The 17,402-nt window shown below is 36.4% G+C and overlaps 1 protein-coding gene across 3 annotated transcripts in view; it reads right to left on the minus strand.

Moving 5' to 3' along the window:
* ADAMTS3 (ADAM metallopeptidase with thrombospondin type 1 motif 3) overlaps positions 1-17,402 on the minus strand; it is a 265,978-nt gene that overhangs the window by 37,092 nt on the left and 211,484 nt on the right. For all 3 annotated transcript variants that reach the window (XM_087434422.1, XM_004419160.2, XM_087434423.1), the window contains exons 6-8: positions 2,956-3,039; positions 906-1,062; positions 57-162 (exon numbers count right to left, since the gene is read on the minus strand). In XM_087434422.1, the coding sequence (XP_087290548.1) occupies positions 57-162; positions 906-1,062; positions 2,956-3,039 (347 nt within the window). The remainder of the gene's footprint in view (positions 1-56; positions 163-905; positions 1,063-2,955; positions 3,040-17,402) is intronic.

The following is a 17,402-nucleotide window of genomic DNA, read 5'->3' on the forward strand; positions in this document are numbered from 1 at the left end:
GAGGAGCAGGAAAGAAAAGACCTTTTTTCGCTTTATAGCTGTCAACTGTGACTTACACATGGCCAGTTTCATGAGCTACTACAAAAGCAGATGAAAAACCATCCTCGTGATTCAGGGTACAACTTCTCACTGGATGACACATGCCTGTGACTGGAGCATATCCTGTAGAGAATAACAATTACTTTTATTTTCATTTTATGAGAAAACCCATTAAGAATTACTACTGGACCTTTGCCTAGAAAAAAAAAAGCTTTTCAGGAAACAGAGGCAGTATTATTTCGCTGTTAATGTTGTGCCATATTCTCTTGGGAAAGCCACAGGTAATGGGCTCTAAAAAGATTCTTTGAGTCTGTATTTTCTCCTTTCTGAAGGGAAGGAACTGCCTGGAGTTACCACTCCGTCCTGCCCACCAACTAAGCTGTCTTCCTGGGGTAGTGAATGGTCCTTCATATCATAGTGCTGATAAAGGGAGCCAGAAATTCCATCAACGTTGAAAAGAAAATTATCAGTCGATTTTTTTCCAAAGTCTACATCAGAATTTATTAGATAAATGTAAGCTGACTTTGGAAGAAAGTTCGTTGGCAGCAGTCATTTCTCATGGCATCTCCTTTCCCATTCCAAAAGGCTATTGGAAATCACACTGCATTTTACAGCATCCCCCCCATCCCCCAAATGCACAATCATTATTTTAAAGGCAAGTATAATTTATTTTAGCATTTAAGTGGCATTTAACATTGTGAATTCCACAGAAGTCAATGGAAGCAATACAAAGAAAATGGATGCTTGCCTGACGCATGGTGGAAAGTGGTGGTGGAGATCTGAACGTTTGAACAGACTCCCTGATTTAGGATTACTTTTGAAAAGTCACGATCTTAAGTTTTGCTTCTACATATTAATGGAAATACCTTGCATTCCAGCAGGTCCAAAGTCTTGCCTGGTTAAGAAAATTGCATGATCATGGTGTTCAGAGTGGTTGGGATCAGATTTTTGTTGTTGGCAAGCCCAGCGACACACATTCTCTAAGCTCCTGGATGGGTTTCCCCTTTCTATGAGGCTGATGGACTAAGAGGAAGCAATATGTTAAAGACATACACAGCATTTTCCCAAAGGCTTCCTTTAATAATTTTCTCTGAGGTCAACATTTGGGATTACAGTAATTAAATAATGTACAATAATATTATTTGGGGCTTATTTAGATATCTACTTTCGTTTGGGAATTCTAAATGCCCATGAAGGATATCTTACGATGATCGATATTATCTGTGTAAAAGGTGACTGACACCATTTACGGGAGTATGTGATGCTGAGATTTGCTATTGTGAGGCAACTCAATATTAGTCATTTGGGTAAGAATTCTAGTAGTCTAAACATTTCCTGATTTAGCTTAGATTTTTAGTTTCAAAGATATTAAGTACAAAAGCAGAGGAAAAGATTTGGGCACGAGACTTTTTTCCAAGAGATGTTAAAGTGAAAGATCTTTAGTTACAATTTTTTTTTTTTTTTTGGTCCAGAATTAATTAACAACTGGGAAGAATATAAGTTCTTCAATGAGCTGGCAAAGCTGGTCAAATCTTTGTTTATGGGAAGCGGTCAAATTATATAAACCTCACTCTGAAAAAAACAACTACCCTTTTCTTTAATCTCACGATAATGAAGAGGGTGAACTCTTATCTTGCAGTTCTAATAGATGGATTGAAGTTCCTGGGAACATTGCTACTATCACATCATGGTCAGGAGTTAAAAGTTCAGAGGGAAAGGCCCATCTTTCAAGAACTCAGAAGCCACACTTCCCAGAGTAGTTCTGATGGAATGAGAAATTGAACTTGGAACCCCAAATTAGTCCCTACTTGGCTGACAGACTGAGAGTTTTGTTACATTTCAGCAAATGTTATTATCAGTGTTTACATTCTTAATAAAATTAGCTTGGTTTGTTATATGCTGATCACATACTTCTCAAAGCAAATAATTTAACAACCAATTGAAGGCTGTTAACATCTCCAGCTAGGGTTGTATTCAGTGTTAGTGACACAAAGTATGTCAGGTTTATGGGACAACCCAAAGACCAATGATACCTTCTCATCAGAAAATGATAAGTGCATGTTACATACATAATGAAACGCAAACACACAGATTTTTCCTGTTTGCTAAGTGTATAATTTCGTTAGTATTTCATAATCAGTAGAATTAATTATGGGAGGGGGTAATTATGTAATTATTTAAACACCAAAAAAATTGCCAAGTTTGTCATTTTCCCTATGTTTTCTCCTCAAAGGGAGAAACCATTTCATTCACTTCATTATTTCCAAGGACAGGGACACATCTAGTGCCATTTTAAAGCCAGCTAAAGTTAGTTACATTACATGAAATGCCTACTGTGTGCATTTTAATCCAACTTTTTGTTTTCAAAAGGATTAAAACTCTTTTAAATGAAAAATATTCACGGTGTGCTTCAATTTCTTAAGTAGAAAGATATGCTTGTAAAAATATTATTTTTAACAAATCATGAGAGAGCAAGGATCTTTGTTATTTTTATTCGGTGATATATTCGAAGCACCTAGAAAGCATCTGATGCATAGTAGGCACTCAATATAGATGTTCTGAATGAATAAATGAATCACAAATTTGATGATAATGACAGACTAAGGAAATTCTCTTTCCTCACAATGGTATTCATTTGTTTTCATTCATATAGTCAGGCCTAAAGTCAAGATAACTGTCTACAACTCCATTAGACAGCAATAAACAAAGCAAATGGTACTAGCACAAAAATCACTCATTATCTGCGCAAATTTAGAGCTCTCCACTCATTGTGGCAGTTTCTCTCCCTCAGTTCAGAGCACTGGGATCTACGTGAGACATATCTATGCCACGTTAGCTACAGCTTCAGCAATTTAATCTTCTGTTTGCTAACCCAGTCCTTAATGTTCATAGTTCACCTGTTTTAAGACAATTTACCTTTGCATAACCCAGCATTATCATGCGCACCAGGACCACATTTATATGCACTCCAAGGGACTCATCATGGTAAATTTCATTCACCTGGAAACAAAGCAGATCATTACTAAAAGAAAAGCCACACAAAAGATTTCATGAGATGTGCCAAATTTAAGGGATCAACCAGGTAATCCTAAATCCTGGAGTCTAATCACTTTCTTTTTTTAATTTAGTTTAAGCTGAACCTTGAAATAAAATCATTTACCTTTAGCTTTGGAATAATTCTTGGATATGTGAATCACTGATTTTGTAAACACCACAGTACCATGAACATAGAGAATATGCTTTAAAAGGGCTTCATAAACTATTGTAGTGTTATAAAGAGTCCATGTGTGCTATAATCCACATATAACATTCACCAAAAGCAACCACAAGAGAGTGACCCTGGTGAAGTGTCTGCTAGCTGTGAGTGTCGCAACCATGTGGAGGAAGACAGACAGCAGGCATTTGCCCGCCAGGGTCCCGTGTCACCACTAGGGGTGCTACACTTGGTTAGGGGAACCCCCGGAAATGGAGCCAATGTGCAGGAGTTGTGGTGGTCTGTCTGCGGGCTAGTAAGTGGGTGGCCCTCCCAGCCCTTTCCACTCCCCAGGAGTGGGGCAGCTGAGGCAATGATGATTTAGAAGTCCTACAATATGGAAGTCCTTCAATATTTGAATTATTAAGGTGACTGTATGAGCGCATATCAGATGAATATAAGCCCTGGATATAGCTCAGAATAGCAATATCTGAGGTGATTTGGTATACTTTGAAATCATAGATATTAGAATGTAAGCAACTTCAGAGGTCATAGTCCAACATAGATTTATATAAATAAGGAAGATGAAGACTTAGAGATTAACTGACATGCAAAAACACATAGTAAATTATTGGCAGATATGAATCTAAGGTGGACTATGATTGTATCTTCTGATTAAGCTAGTGCAAAATCAGTGTGAATAAAGATTGCTTAGTAAGTTGGCAAATGCTAGCAGGAATGGGAAAGGTGGAGTTAGATGGCTAGATTACAAAGTTCTTAGATGTTCCCATGAACAGGGACTCAGTATTTGTCAAAATAACGAAAAGAGGGATGGAAAACCAACTGCAATTCAACTTGAGATCCAGGAGGTTTGGAAAATAGGCACGGCAAATTTAAAACCTACAGAAAACAAAAGGCATACTCTCATAGAGAGAAGCTTTAAAAAGAAATATAACTCAAAAATGATAGAATGCTCTAAAAAAAATTCATGAATTATAAAATTGTGAATTGCCACACTGATGAAGAAACAACCAAGAAATCTCAGATGAAATGTTTCAAGAATCTAATGGAACTGCACAGAACACCTTAAAAAAATCAAGGCCTTAATTGCAGACTAAAGGCATACTTATTGAATTCGTAGATGGAATAAAAAAAGGAAAAACAGCTAAGACGGAGGTAAAAGAGCTGATTAAGCTAGTACATATATACTAAAGTGTATAAGTGACAAAGTGTAGCTTAACAAGAAAAGATGTAGAAATCTTTTAAATGTAAAAATGCACGTACACATATATTTGCAAATGCACACGCACACAGAGAATGGTAAGATCCAATTTAATAACTGTTCAAGATAAGCCGAGGAGTGAAAAAAAAAATCTGTAATGCACTTCTGCATTGCACAAGTATGCAGGCAGGTAGCTCATGCCCAAGTTGTCCCACTAAAGGCCAGAGTACCCCTGAAGTACTCAGTTAATTTTGACTGTTCTATCCTATGAGAGAGATGGTTGACAAACATGAATGTATCCAGAGGAAAGCAAGGAGCTTAGAAAATGTGTCACATAAAGAATGGTTGGTGAGATGCAGTGGCTCAGAGCCTGACATCACATCCTAATAGTCTCGGTTGACGTCTTGGTTCAATTCGTCATTGCTCATGAGGTCTTCGTCTTTCTGAGCATCAGTCAAATGGACATAATAAGAATATGACCTCATAGGGTTGGGGTAAGAATTAAAAGATTTAATTCATGAAAACAAACTACTCAAAAATTTTATGAGTGAGAGGGAGGGAGGGACATTAAAGCACATTAAGAGTGTGAGAAGTAGAAAAGAAAAATCTAAAAAGAAGACTTAATAGCCACCATATGGAAAAGGGGTTCACTTTATTCTGTATATCTATAGAAAATAAAACTAAAAACCATGGGTTCACACTATTAAAGGGGTAGATTTCAGGTCAGTATAAGGAAAAATTGAATGCTGGACAAATAGGTGTGGTTTCTTATGACTTTTTTGGTCATGGGCACATTCTCTTAACTTGTTCCACACTTCATACTGACTAATTGAAGCCTGAATCCCCCCTTCTCTTCTGGATTAATTATCTGATAAGAAATTCCTAACACGGTAGTTCCAATACAAGTAAAACATTGCAAGCCCAATCTGTCACTAACAAGTTCACCCAGAGACTCATGGATATCCCAAGAGACTTCTTGTAAGGCAGCTGTTTTGAATTAGCAACATGGCCTCACTCACAAAGTTATAACGTGTACTTAGCTTCATGTAATTGAAATGTAAATGCATTCAAGGCAAAAAAAAAAAAAAAGGTTGAAAGCGATGTTAGTAAATGCACAAAATAGGGGAACAATGAAATTTAAAACTAAAGAAAAGTAGTTAGATTTTTTAAAAAGTGAATTACCTTCTGGAGGAGAGGTGCTCGAGGAGAGGGAGACACTTAACAGCCACTGCAGAGTAGCAGTGACAACTATACTTCTAAATGGTATAGGAAACATCTACATCAGAAAATCTTAGAATCATAAAATGAATGAAAGGTAGTAATAATAACAAATAGCTTGTGATATTCGAGTTAGTATAACGTACATATAATCACCTTAAATTAGTAAATTCATTTGTACTCAGTGAAGTTTTAAAATCAGTACAGTGCTGAGAAAGTATAATGGACAAAATTCCTGTTGTCAATGTCAATATTACAGTATAAAATGAGGGAATAAAAGGATCCTTTTTTATTTTATTTATTTATTTATTTATTTGTGAGGAAGATCAGCCCTGAGCTAACATCCATGCCAATCCTCCTCTTTTTGCTGAGGAAGACTGGCCCTGGGCTAACATCCGTGACCACCTTCCTCTACTTTATATGGGACACTGCCACAGCATGGCTCTACAAGTGGTGCATTGGTGCACGCCTGGAATCCAAACCCCAGGCCACCGCAGTGGAGCACGCCCACTCAACCACTGCTCCACCAGGCGGCCCAAAAAGGATCCTTTTTTAAAAAATCAAATTTACCATTCACCAAAAGAAAAGTATTATTTAACAAAAGTCACTATTATGCCAGGCTAATTAGATAACAGGGTGCTCTAGTAAAAACCAAAATCAGTTATGGAATGTTCTGAGTCAGCACACATTTGTGAAACTGTCACAGGGTATACATAAATTATTATGGGTGGAAATAATCAAATATAAGGGAATAATATTTATATGTAGCAGAAAGTTTTCTTTCAATGTGGCAAATTTTAGGTGTATGTATTATGCAAAGCATTGGATATCACTTATTATTTTGCTTTTCAAGGTTTAAAAAAGTTGCTTCCTATACATTATCCACTTTTAAAATGTACTTAATAATTTGGCTGCTTTTCATCTTGCCAGGCTTTATTAATAATAAGATGCAATATTTTTATATTCTGAGACCTATAGTGTATGATAAGAGTTGAAGAAATAATCAGCACCACAAGATTAGATATTCAGAGACCTGGATTCTGGTCCCAACTACGCCACAGATAAACTGAGTGACCTTAGTCGGTCACTTAACCTCTCTGAGCCTCTGTTTTCTCATTGGCAAATTATAATTGGAGTTGCTCTGCCCGCTTCACAGGATTGTTGCTAAAATGAAGCAAAATGCCACACAACTGCCCCCAGCAAAACACAAAGCACTTTGGCACCCTTCCACCTCTCCCTGCAAAAAGTTTTAAAGATTTGTGAATGTATTTTCATAATCTACCTGAAAAGAGCAAAAAAAAAAAAAAAAACTGCCCCCGTCTTAGTTTTCACTGAAAGGGACTTCAAGACTCTTGCACTTGAAATTTGTTTAATCTCAATTGAATGAAAGATGTAGTTTAAATTATCAAAAAAACTATGGGAAAAATCATTTGACTAATTTTTTCAAAAATACTGTCTAAATGTTATACAAAAGCTCTCTCCAGCAGATGGCAGTATGCACATTTTAGAGGGGACAGGCTGCTTAATACACCTGAATGTCCTTACATACCAGTGGGTATGTCTGCCTTTTCCTATATTTACACATAAATAAAATAACTTCCTTAAAATTAAATAAGAATTTAAAAATATTCTAACCTGAGGAAAACATACTTTTAAAAGCAAAGAAAAATATTGAAGACATTTTTATTTAGAGTGTTTTTCAGTGTCATCTGATTAAAACATTATATAAAGAAACTCCCATGATCTGGCTATAAATTAATCACAAATTTTAACAATCAATAAATGAGATACAGAAAGAACTACAATTATATCATACTGAATGAACTATTTGAATCTGTCAAGACGAACCAAAGTAATATTTGTTAAGAAAGCATTTTTACAACTCTTAGCAACAAGATAAGCAACTTTTTCCGAAGCAACAGCGACATCAACAACAAACAAAAACAACATCTAATATTACATAGAGCTTTCCAGGCTCCAGACACTGTTCTAAATACTTTACTTTTATTAATTCAAGTAATCCTTGCAACCACTTTAGAGATACTATCATCTCCATTTACAGCTAAAGAAATTGAGGCCCAGAGAAGTTACATTGCCCAAGATCACACAGTTGGTAGACAGAGCAAAGGATGAACACTTAGGCAGTCTGACTCCAGGGCCAGGGGTTTTCACCACATTGCTACACCTCCACAGACCGGCAGAGCACGGCACTGCCACTACGCACAACAGATCTGGTTTTAGAATAATCAATAGTGATTTGCTACCTCTGAGTTTAAAAAACTGGTGTGGAAGCGTAGTGAGAAAAAGAACTTAAAAATTTCACTTCCTTTTCATAATCTTTCTTCACGTAAATTTTAAGGAAATGAGGAATTGGACTCTGAATTCACTACAAATAAGAATTTCTTGATGATCAATATAATGGTATTCTAAAAAAATATTGGGAAAAAAATAAAGAGCAGCTTTCCAGCAGATCACTGGAAAAACTGAATAAGAAAAGATGAGGCTGAAATATAACCAGTGTTTTGGGTTGTAAGAAAAGAATTAAGCATAAACATTCTAAGAAGTCACGTATTTGACACTACATAATGCAAATCAAAGTTAGTCTATACAAAACAATATTCTTTCACCATGTGAGCCAATCTATTGGAGCATGGGTAGATTTTCTGTGAGGTGTTCAGGGTTGCGCCCAGAGTCTTTATTAAATTACCTGAGAGAAGGGGTAAACAGAACATTAACTCAATTTTCAGATGACCTTAAAATGGAAGGGGTTGCCAATGATGCGAGGGGGGAAAAATAGGTAAAATCAAATCAAGTATTCCTTTCCTTGAAAGGAAAATTCCTTCCAGGTTTGTTCCCGGACAGGACAATTTCTCCCAGGACATTTCCCTGGCAGGACAATCTGACCTGCTTTGTCTGACTAGCTGATGAACAGCTTTGTCTGGCTTCAACAAAGCAACACTCATTTTTCTCTCAGATGAGTGGACTAGGTCTTGGGAGGCAGTATAGCTTAGTGGTTAAGAGCCTGGGCTCTGCAGCTAGACTGCCTGAGTTTGATCTAAGACATGTGACCTTGGGCATGCTACTCCTCTCTGTACCTCAGTTTTCTCATCTGTAAAGTGGGATAATGACAGTACTGTCCTTATAGGATTGTTGAGAGGAATAAATGAGCTCATAAATGTACAGTGCCTAATGGTGCCTGGCCTTTGCAAATATAAAAACAAAAATGGTTAGCCATCATTTGTACTATTATTCATATGGAAGCAAATAAATGGTACGTGTATATGATTTTTTTATAAAAAGAATTTTGGTTAACTGAAGGGAAACAAGTAATGACAAGATAGCCTAAGCAATTCTGGCTGGAAGAATAAATAAAAGAATTCTGAAATGGACTGGGAAAAAAATTACTCTATCCATCACTATCTCTTTAGAGCTAAAAGTTCCAAACACTTACCTACTTGGATTCTCAGCCCCAGACTCTATATTCCTTTTACTCAGAATAGGTACTTGTCTCCCACCTGCCAACTCTCTTCCCTCACCTCCAATCTCAGACTAATAATAACTACTTTTTGTGAATACTCTTGTCAAATAGTTACTGAACAGTTGCCATGTGCCCAATGGTCCCAGGGGCGGGGAACTGAATAGAAAATGAGTTTGAGTCTCTGTTGTTATCATGAACATATTCTAATAGGTAAAATAGGCTACAAGCATGGGAGAATAAATAAATACAAAATACATGCAGACAAGGTCATTTCAGATGGGAATAGGCACTTGGAAGAAAATAAATCTGAGTGAGGAGATGGAGGATAAGAGGGAGAGGAAGAAGGTGCTTGAGACTGGGTCATCAGAGCAGGGAGCCCCTGGACAAGAAGGATGCGGTCCTGCTCCTATCTGGGGAATGAGCAACCCAGGCAAAGAGAAGAGCAGGTGCCAAGGCTCAACCTACATTCTCCTGGAAGCTCAGAACCCTACAAAGGAGAGGTCCTTGTCACTACTTTAGAAACAGACTGAGATCCAGAGAAGTTATATGAGTTTTTCCCGAAATGATTAGCACAGATAAAACTCAAATTAAGTCCATGAGATGCCAACGCCTGTTCTCTTTTCACAATACCTTGCCTGTCTTTTTCTTTCTGTCTTGGTAGCAGTGCTAAGTCTCTATCTTCTTCTAAGGCTCTTTCCCACTTCCTTAGAGACATTTGATACAAAAATCAACTCCATTTCCTGTATTCAATCTCTCCCCTTCTTGGAGTTCTTTTTCTTCTTTTACTAAAATTCTCAATTTTCCTTCATCATGAAAAAATAACCCATCTACAATATTTTGCAGCATTTAGTACTGTTTATCACTATGTTCTTCAATGACACTATTCTGACTCTTTAGCAATATTAGCTCCTTTTTCTCTGCCTAGCTCACAAAGGTCAGTGTGTCTCTTAAGTTTTATTTTCCATCCTCTTCTCGTCTCACATACTTTCCCTGTGATATTTCATCTACCGCTGTTTCTTTAACCAATACCTATAGGTTGATGATTTCCTAATGTTTATGTACCTAACACTGATTCACCGTTCTTATGCTCCAGAGCGATCAGTTCAACTCTAGAAACAGATCTGTCTATTTGCAAGTATACCTATACACCTCCAAGTTTACTCATCTTCTTCCTGAAAGCTGTTCTTCTCTTCTGAATATTCTACCACAGTTAGAGACTAAATCATCCTTCAAGTATTACCAAGTCCTTTGGACATCTCTCAAACTTATCCCTTCCTGTCCACCTCCACATCCAGCAGCTCAGTATGCATCCTACCCAGTCGGAATGCTGCAATCACCTCTTAAAACTTTTGCACTTGGGTAATTTGGGTCCATTTCAGTACTTCTCCAGAAGGGCAGATTATAAGGGTCAGATAGTTGTTTTCAATAAGCATGAGTCTGTCCTTTTATGTTAATTAGGCTTTTACCTCCTTTAAGCATCAAATGGTCTGTGGGTGAACCAAGATTAGGCAATTTGACTACAAAGTATTACAAACTCTTCTGGCCTTTGGATCAGTGGAAGCATACCAAAAGCTCAGGTAGAATTGATCCCCTTTCTCCAAGAATGAGAAAGCTAAAAAGCTTTTCTGTGTTTTAGGACCCTGGGGAAAATAAACTCTGGGAAAAAAGATTTTTACTGATTTTTCAGTAAAAATCAAGGAGACCTCTGAGGTAGCAATACTGTGTGGATGTTGTGTTATGTTAATTCAACCTGTGAACTGGGGACTCTCTTCTAGAATGACAGGTCTAGGATATTCCAGGGAAGGTGCACAAGTTTATATAAGTGGTGGCTGAATTGACTTGTGCTTACTCCAATATGTCTCTGTGACCTGGTATGTTCAATCCACATTGCGGAGATTGACAGTTTGCTGAGGCAGGGAGGTGTCCTGTAGTTTGTCCCCTAATTTTGGCACTTAGATACAATGTGTCCATGTTCACAACACAGTGTCTAACAGAGTCTCTTCTTCCAAATCTTTCTAATGTACCCGGAATTCTCTTTCTAAAACACAGGTTGATCAAGTTACTAATCTTCTTTAAAACCCTTTATGACTCTTCATTAGCAAGGTGGAACCCAAACTTCTTAAGACGGCACATATGTTTTTCTAAAGGTGGCCCCAGCTTCTCTATCCAGTCTCATCTTCTGCCGTTTCCCCTAAATACTCCTCAATTTTACCCATAGAGAAACCTCCAGTGGCTCCAAAGACACCACGAGCCACGACTTTTGGTATCTTTCTGCTCCCCATCTTCCAAGACCCATCTTCTCTTTTTCTAGCAGGGAAATACCAATTCATTCTTTAAAGTCCAACTCAAATGACATATCCTCTATTAAGACTTCATCTGCCACTAGCATTATTTGCCAAAACACATCCCCTCTTTTCAACTAATGTTTACATAGTACTTTGTAGCTTTTGAAGAAACTATCACAGTTTGCTATTAGCATTATTTGTTGATTTGTTTATTTCACCTGCTAGAATTAATTCCTTGTGGACAGGAGTTAAATTTTATTAATTTTTGCCTCCCTAAAATCTAATAGGACTTGGCCTATGGGAGGGTATGTATGCTAGGTGAATAAATGCCTAGAATATTGATGTGAATTTGAATGTAAGAAATAGATTAAAGATAATGACCCAAGATAGAAAACTGCTACATGATTTGCTTAGGTTGCCTGAAAAAGTATACTCCCCAGATAAATATGCCTTGCACTTACATTCAACATTTTTAGGAACATTAGTTAAGAAGTCAAAAGCAGTGTAGAGCTTTAATCATCAAGTAACCAGTAACCACACATATTTGCTAACCCTTGAATAAGTCCATTAATGCTTTGTTAGGACCAGAGTACTTTCGTGGAGTATATTTTCTTTCAAAAATATTAGGTAGGGAAGCCTGCCATGTCCAGATAACACATCTGTGCAGTTATTAGTTCACTGTCCATCATAAGAAGCCAACTTCAGTATACAAAAGAATTAATGAATTCTCTCAATTATTAATGATTACTTGGAATTACAAGATTGTTTTTCATACCAGGAGGCACCCTTTTAAATGAATTGTTTTCTTTTTACTTGGTAAATCCTGAGATTAAGGCATAGACTCTATTTTCTGCAAGGCACTGAAAATTTTGGCACGGTAGACCCAGATCACTTCATAGATCTTAGCAAAAGACAAGGATACCGGCCACAGACAGCAAAGTGTTGATGACGTGGAACATATGGCACATTGAAAGAAAACAACCCACCCTCTTAACCTGCTCCATCACCCTGTTAGAGAGAATCTTAAACTAGACTGCTAGCTGATTTGATTCAACCAGGGAAGTAACTGAATTTTCATTTCAATGACTGAATGGTGTTCTAAGAAGACCAGAAACAGGTAAAGGAAAGACATTAGAATTTTATTTGGCAATGGATATACAAAATGCCTCCATTTTGTAACAAGAGTCAGTAAAGCTTAGGGAGGAAGAGCACTGGGCTGTGAAGGCAGAGAGATCTATCTGAGTTCAAGTCCTGGCCGTGCCACCTATTAGCTGTGTGACTCTGGAAAAGTTGCCTAACTTCTCTAAATCTCAATCTCCTCATTTATAAACTGGGACTAAAAATGAACATATTTCAGGGTTGAGGAATATTATATAATTCATGTAAAGTATTTAGCAAAGAACCAGGCACAAGGCAAAAGCTAAATGTTAGTTGGTATAGTATAAGCCTTCATCCTTAACAACATTAAATCATTCTTTTGAACATAGACCTGAAATTAGATGATTTCAAAGACTTTAAAGTTTCATAACTAACCTTGATTCCACACAATCTGTTTTTTTTTTTATAGACCACTCCATCTACATAAATGGTACCATCATTCAGCAGTGTTCAAGATAGAAAAGTTTGATCACAGTGGATTCCTCCCTTTCCCTTTTTTCCCTCAGCACCGTCCCCCCATCTGATCCACTGGCAAATTCTATTGATTCTACCATAAATACTCTCTTGTTATTGCAATCACCCTTGTCCAATAAACCATCATCCCTTGCCTAGACATCTACAATTGGTTTCCAATTGGTCTGTCTTCATTGTTTCTAAACTTCTCCAATCTATTCTTCGCAACACAGAAAGAAGCCTTCAATGTCTTTCCATTAATTCACTTAAAATTGAATTCAAGCTCCTTCTTTGACCTGAAAGGTGCTTGCCACCTTCTCCAAGCCGCACCTGACTCCTTGCATGCTAGACTCAAGCCACAATGGCTTTCTTTTAGTAACTAAAACACATGACCTTGTACAATGACTGGCTCTTTCTTTTACTTTAAGTCTCAATTTTATCATCACTTCTTGGGAGAAGGCTTTCTTGACCATTATATCTACGTATAATCCCTATCACCCATTTGCCCTGTTATTCCCCTTGCCAAGCAAATTTTTGGTTTCCTGCATAGCTCTTACCATAACCTATGATGCGTTTATTTGATTTGTCCACCAGTCTGTAATCTCAGTATGGACAGGAAATAAGTCTATAGTGTTTACCACTATATACTTGATAGACAGCATTAAAATATTTGTTACAAGACTGAATCAATTAAAATTTTATTGCATGTGTACTATGTGGCAGACATTTTTTTTTTCTTTGTGAGGAAGATTAGCCCTGAGCTAACATCTGCTGCCAATCCTCCTCTTTTTGCTGAGGAAGATTGGCCCTGGGCTAACATTCGTGCCCATCTTCCTCTACTTTATATGGGACGCTGCCACAGCATGGCTTGACAAGTGGTGCATCAGTTCGCGCTAGGGATCCAAATCTGCGAACCCCAGGCCACCACAGCAGAGCGCGCGCACTTAACCGCTATGCTACCAGGCCGGCCTCAGCAGACACTGTTTTTGATGTTGTAAATATGAAGCTTAATAAAATATATAAACTGCACTCAAGAAACAAACAGCTTATTAGAGAACTGCTGCCAAGGAATCACAAATTTTATACTCAAGAGGGAGTAATTTGTAAAAGGTTCACAGGAGCTGATAGTCGATCCTGATCTTGATAAATGAAATATCACCAGAAAAGACAGAAATGAGGAGGCAAAGGGAGGAAGGAACAATGGGAAAGAGGTTATTTATGGAGCCAATGTATCATATTTCTTCTGACCAACAATAGACTTTCTAACCAAAATAGTAAAAAATATGTGTGCTGTTATTTCCTCAACTATAAAGTGAAGGGATTACATTAATATGCTTCTTATTGTCCTTCCAAATGGAAAATCCTATGATTATTGGTCTTTCTTTTATATCGTAAGCATCTTGAGGGCAAGGATCACTGTACTGATGGTTCAATAAATGTTTGACAAATAAACTGATTTACTTTTACACAAATAATATTAGTCTGATATTTTGCCTAGTAGTACTAATATATGTGGATTTCAAACTCTGATCCCAATTTATTAACGATTGTGAAAACCAACACAGGATCTACTTTATGGATTGGTAGACTAGGAAGCAAGTTAGGTGGGTTTATTTTAGTCAATCTTAGAATATTAATACTTCCTTAACTTTTCCTTTCTCCTATCAAAAATAGAGATATTAAACAGAAAAGCATTGGAAGAGACAAAGAAAGGATAATAAGATAATGATGCCTTCAAACATCATAACCAAAATGTATAAAACTGAATATGCAACAACAAAAAAAGTGCCAATGATTCTGAGTCAAGATGAATGCTGGTAAATACTAGTTAGGTGTTGTAGAGACTGAGAGAAATTCTAGGATTAGAGTAGATAGAACACATATCTTTTATGTCCCTTTAATTGAGTTTCACTTAGTAATTTGGTAAAAATTGAACCAGTTCCAATAAAAAAAAGGCAAGATCCTAAAGCACATGCTTTAAACTAACTAACATTTACAAGAGTTGTTTTCATTTCGTCACCTTGACCAAACTCTGCTTCCTGCCCTTAACCTGACAAGAACTTCTCTATATCCTCCCAATGTCTTAAATATAATAAATACCCATCTATTGTTGGCTCAATGACTGTTTTTTAAAACAGAATAAAAGAAGAAAAACCCTCTCTGGGGAGTTGTATAATTGCTGTCTATTTCATTTTCTTATTTTGCATTAATTTCTTTCATGCAACCTACATAGAGCCAAATTCAGATATATATATATACTGAGCATCTGTTTGGAGCTTTGAATGTTCAACTATCTTCTCTGCCCGGAATTCCTTAGCATCCATCTCCAAAGATCTAACTTCTAACTAACACTCAAGGGCAAACTCAAGCATACTTCTTTCTCATATCCTTCCTCATTCTCCTACTTCAGGGACATCTCTAATACTCTTCCCCCACAGCACTCAATCTATACTCCCTTTCAGTCAATTAGCATTTTCTAGATTGCATTATACATATTTATTCATAACCTAATTTTTGCTAGTAAAGTGCATCTCCAAGAGGGAAAAACATCTCTATCATAAAAGAAGGTTTCTGGCTTGAATAACTGGGTGCATAAAGAGCCATTTACTGAGAAAAGGAAGGATAGATAGGCAAGACTAAATTTATTTGCTGTAAACTCGGAAGGAATCTGAAAAAAGAACTATCTGAAACAAAAATGTAATTTTTAATAAAACCTCATCAAAACTGTACACTTAAAATGTATATTTTATTGTTTGTAAGTTACACTTTAATAAAAGTTGATGTTGAAGAGTAATGGTTTATAATTTTCAATATTAATTTTATTTACCATTAAGTCATATTTTCATTGCCTATTTTCTAATGTTGTGGTTAGCAAAAATACATAAATCACTCTCTCTACGTATCACTCTGCATAACTGAAGTCTTCAAAAAAGATCATTTTATATTCTAATCTTTAAAGGTTAAAAACACAATAAATGAAACAAGGGAAAGCATTGAATCAGGGCTTCTTTTAATGCATTTATTTTTATTTTTAACTTCATTCTGAAATAATTTTAGACTGACAAAAAAGAGTGCAAATATAGTACAAAGAATTTCCTTCACCCACCTTCTCTAAATGTTAACATTTTTCATGACCAGAGTATACAATACAAAACTAGAAAATTAATATTAATATGATACTATTAACTAAAGACCTGATTAAAATGTTGTCAACTGTCCCACTAATATCCTTTTATTAGTCCATAAGCCAATCCATTGCATTCAGTTGTCATATCTTCTTAGTCTCCTTTAATCTGGGACAGTTCTTCAATTTCTCTTTTTCTTTCAAGACCTTGATACTGTTGAAGAGCACTGGCCAGTTATTTTGTAGAATGCCCCTCAGTGGGTTATTCTTATGGCATCTCATAATTAAATTCAGGTTATGCATTTTTAGCAATAAGATCACAGAAGTGTAGCACTGTATCAGGAGGCACAGGATGTTAATATGACGTATTAGGGGTAAGATTAACTTTGACCCCATGGTTAAGGTGCTGTCTGCTAGGTTTCTCCAATGTAAAGTTATAAGTTTTCCCTTTGTGGTTAATAAGTCCTTTGTGGGGAGATATTTCGAGACTATGTACATATCCTGTTTTTCATTACACTCTCCACTAATTTTGTCACTCATTGACAATACTGGTCTGCAACAACTATTGCTGTAGTATTTTCCAGTTAGCAATTTTCTACTTCTGTCATTCCTGCTACATTTATTGACTGGAATTCTAGTATAAGGAAGAATTGTCTCCCATTTACTTACATAGTCAATTATTTATTTATATCAGTATGAACTCAAGTATTTCTTTTATTGTATAAATTATAATCCATTACTATCTTTTTTTTTGCTGATATTACCTCAGATTTGGCTATTAGGAGCTATTTTAAGTGGGCTCCACATCAGACTTCTTAACCTGAATGAGTTTCAAGTGGGTTTGAATTTCTGAATGGTATGTGCTATTTTGTACATGAATACATTTTTCATGGTTTTCCTCAAATTCATAAATAAATTCATGACTCTAAAAAGATTAAAACCATTGTTCTTATCTACTATACATACATTTTGACTCCTAAATATTATTTTGACCAATTAGAGTTTTCAGATTTGAGTTGATAATTACGGACCAGGTCAGAAAATTTTAAAAAGAATAAAGGTCAGCAGTATAGTCCTCATTCCTGCAAGTTACTACGATGCTGCAAATTAGTTCCGTTATGGCTTACTTTTTTTGAGCAGCCAATCCAAAGCATTAATGAGTACGTACATCTTCAGTTCACATCATAAAGTCTCCTTCAGATATATTTTTGAAAATTGTGTACTAATGACTA

Source organism: Ceratotherium simum, chromosome 8 (genome assembly GCF_057802395.1).
Source record: "Ceratotherium simum simum isolate JZ-2026a chromosome 8, ASM5780239v1, whole genome shotgun sequence".
NCBI classification, from domain to species: domain Eukaryota; kingdom Metazoa; phylum Chordata; class Mammalia; order Perissodactyla; family Rhinocerotidae; genus Ceratotherium; species Ceratotherium simum.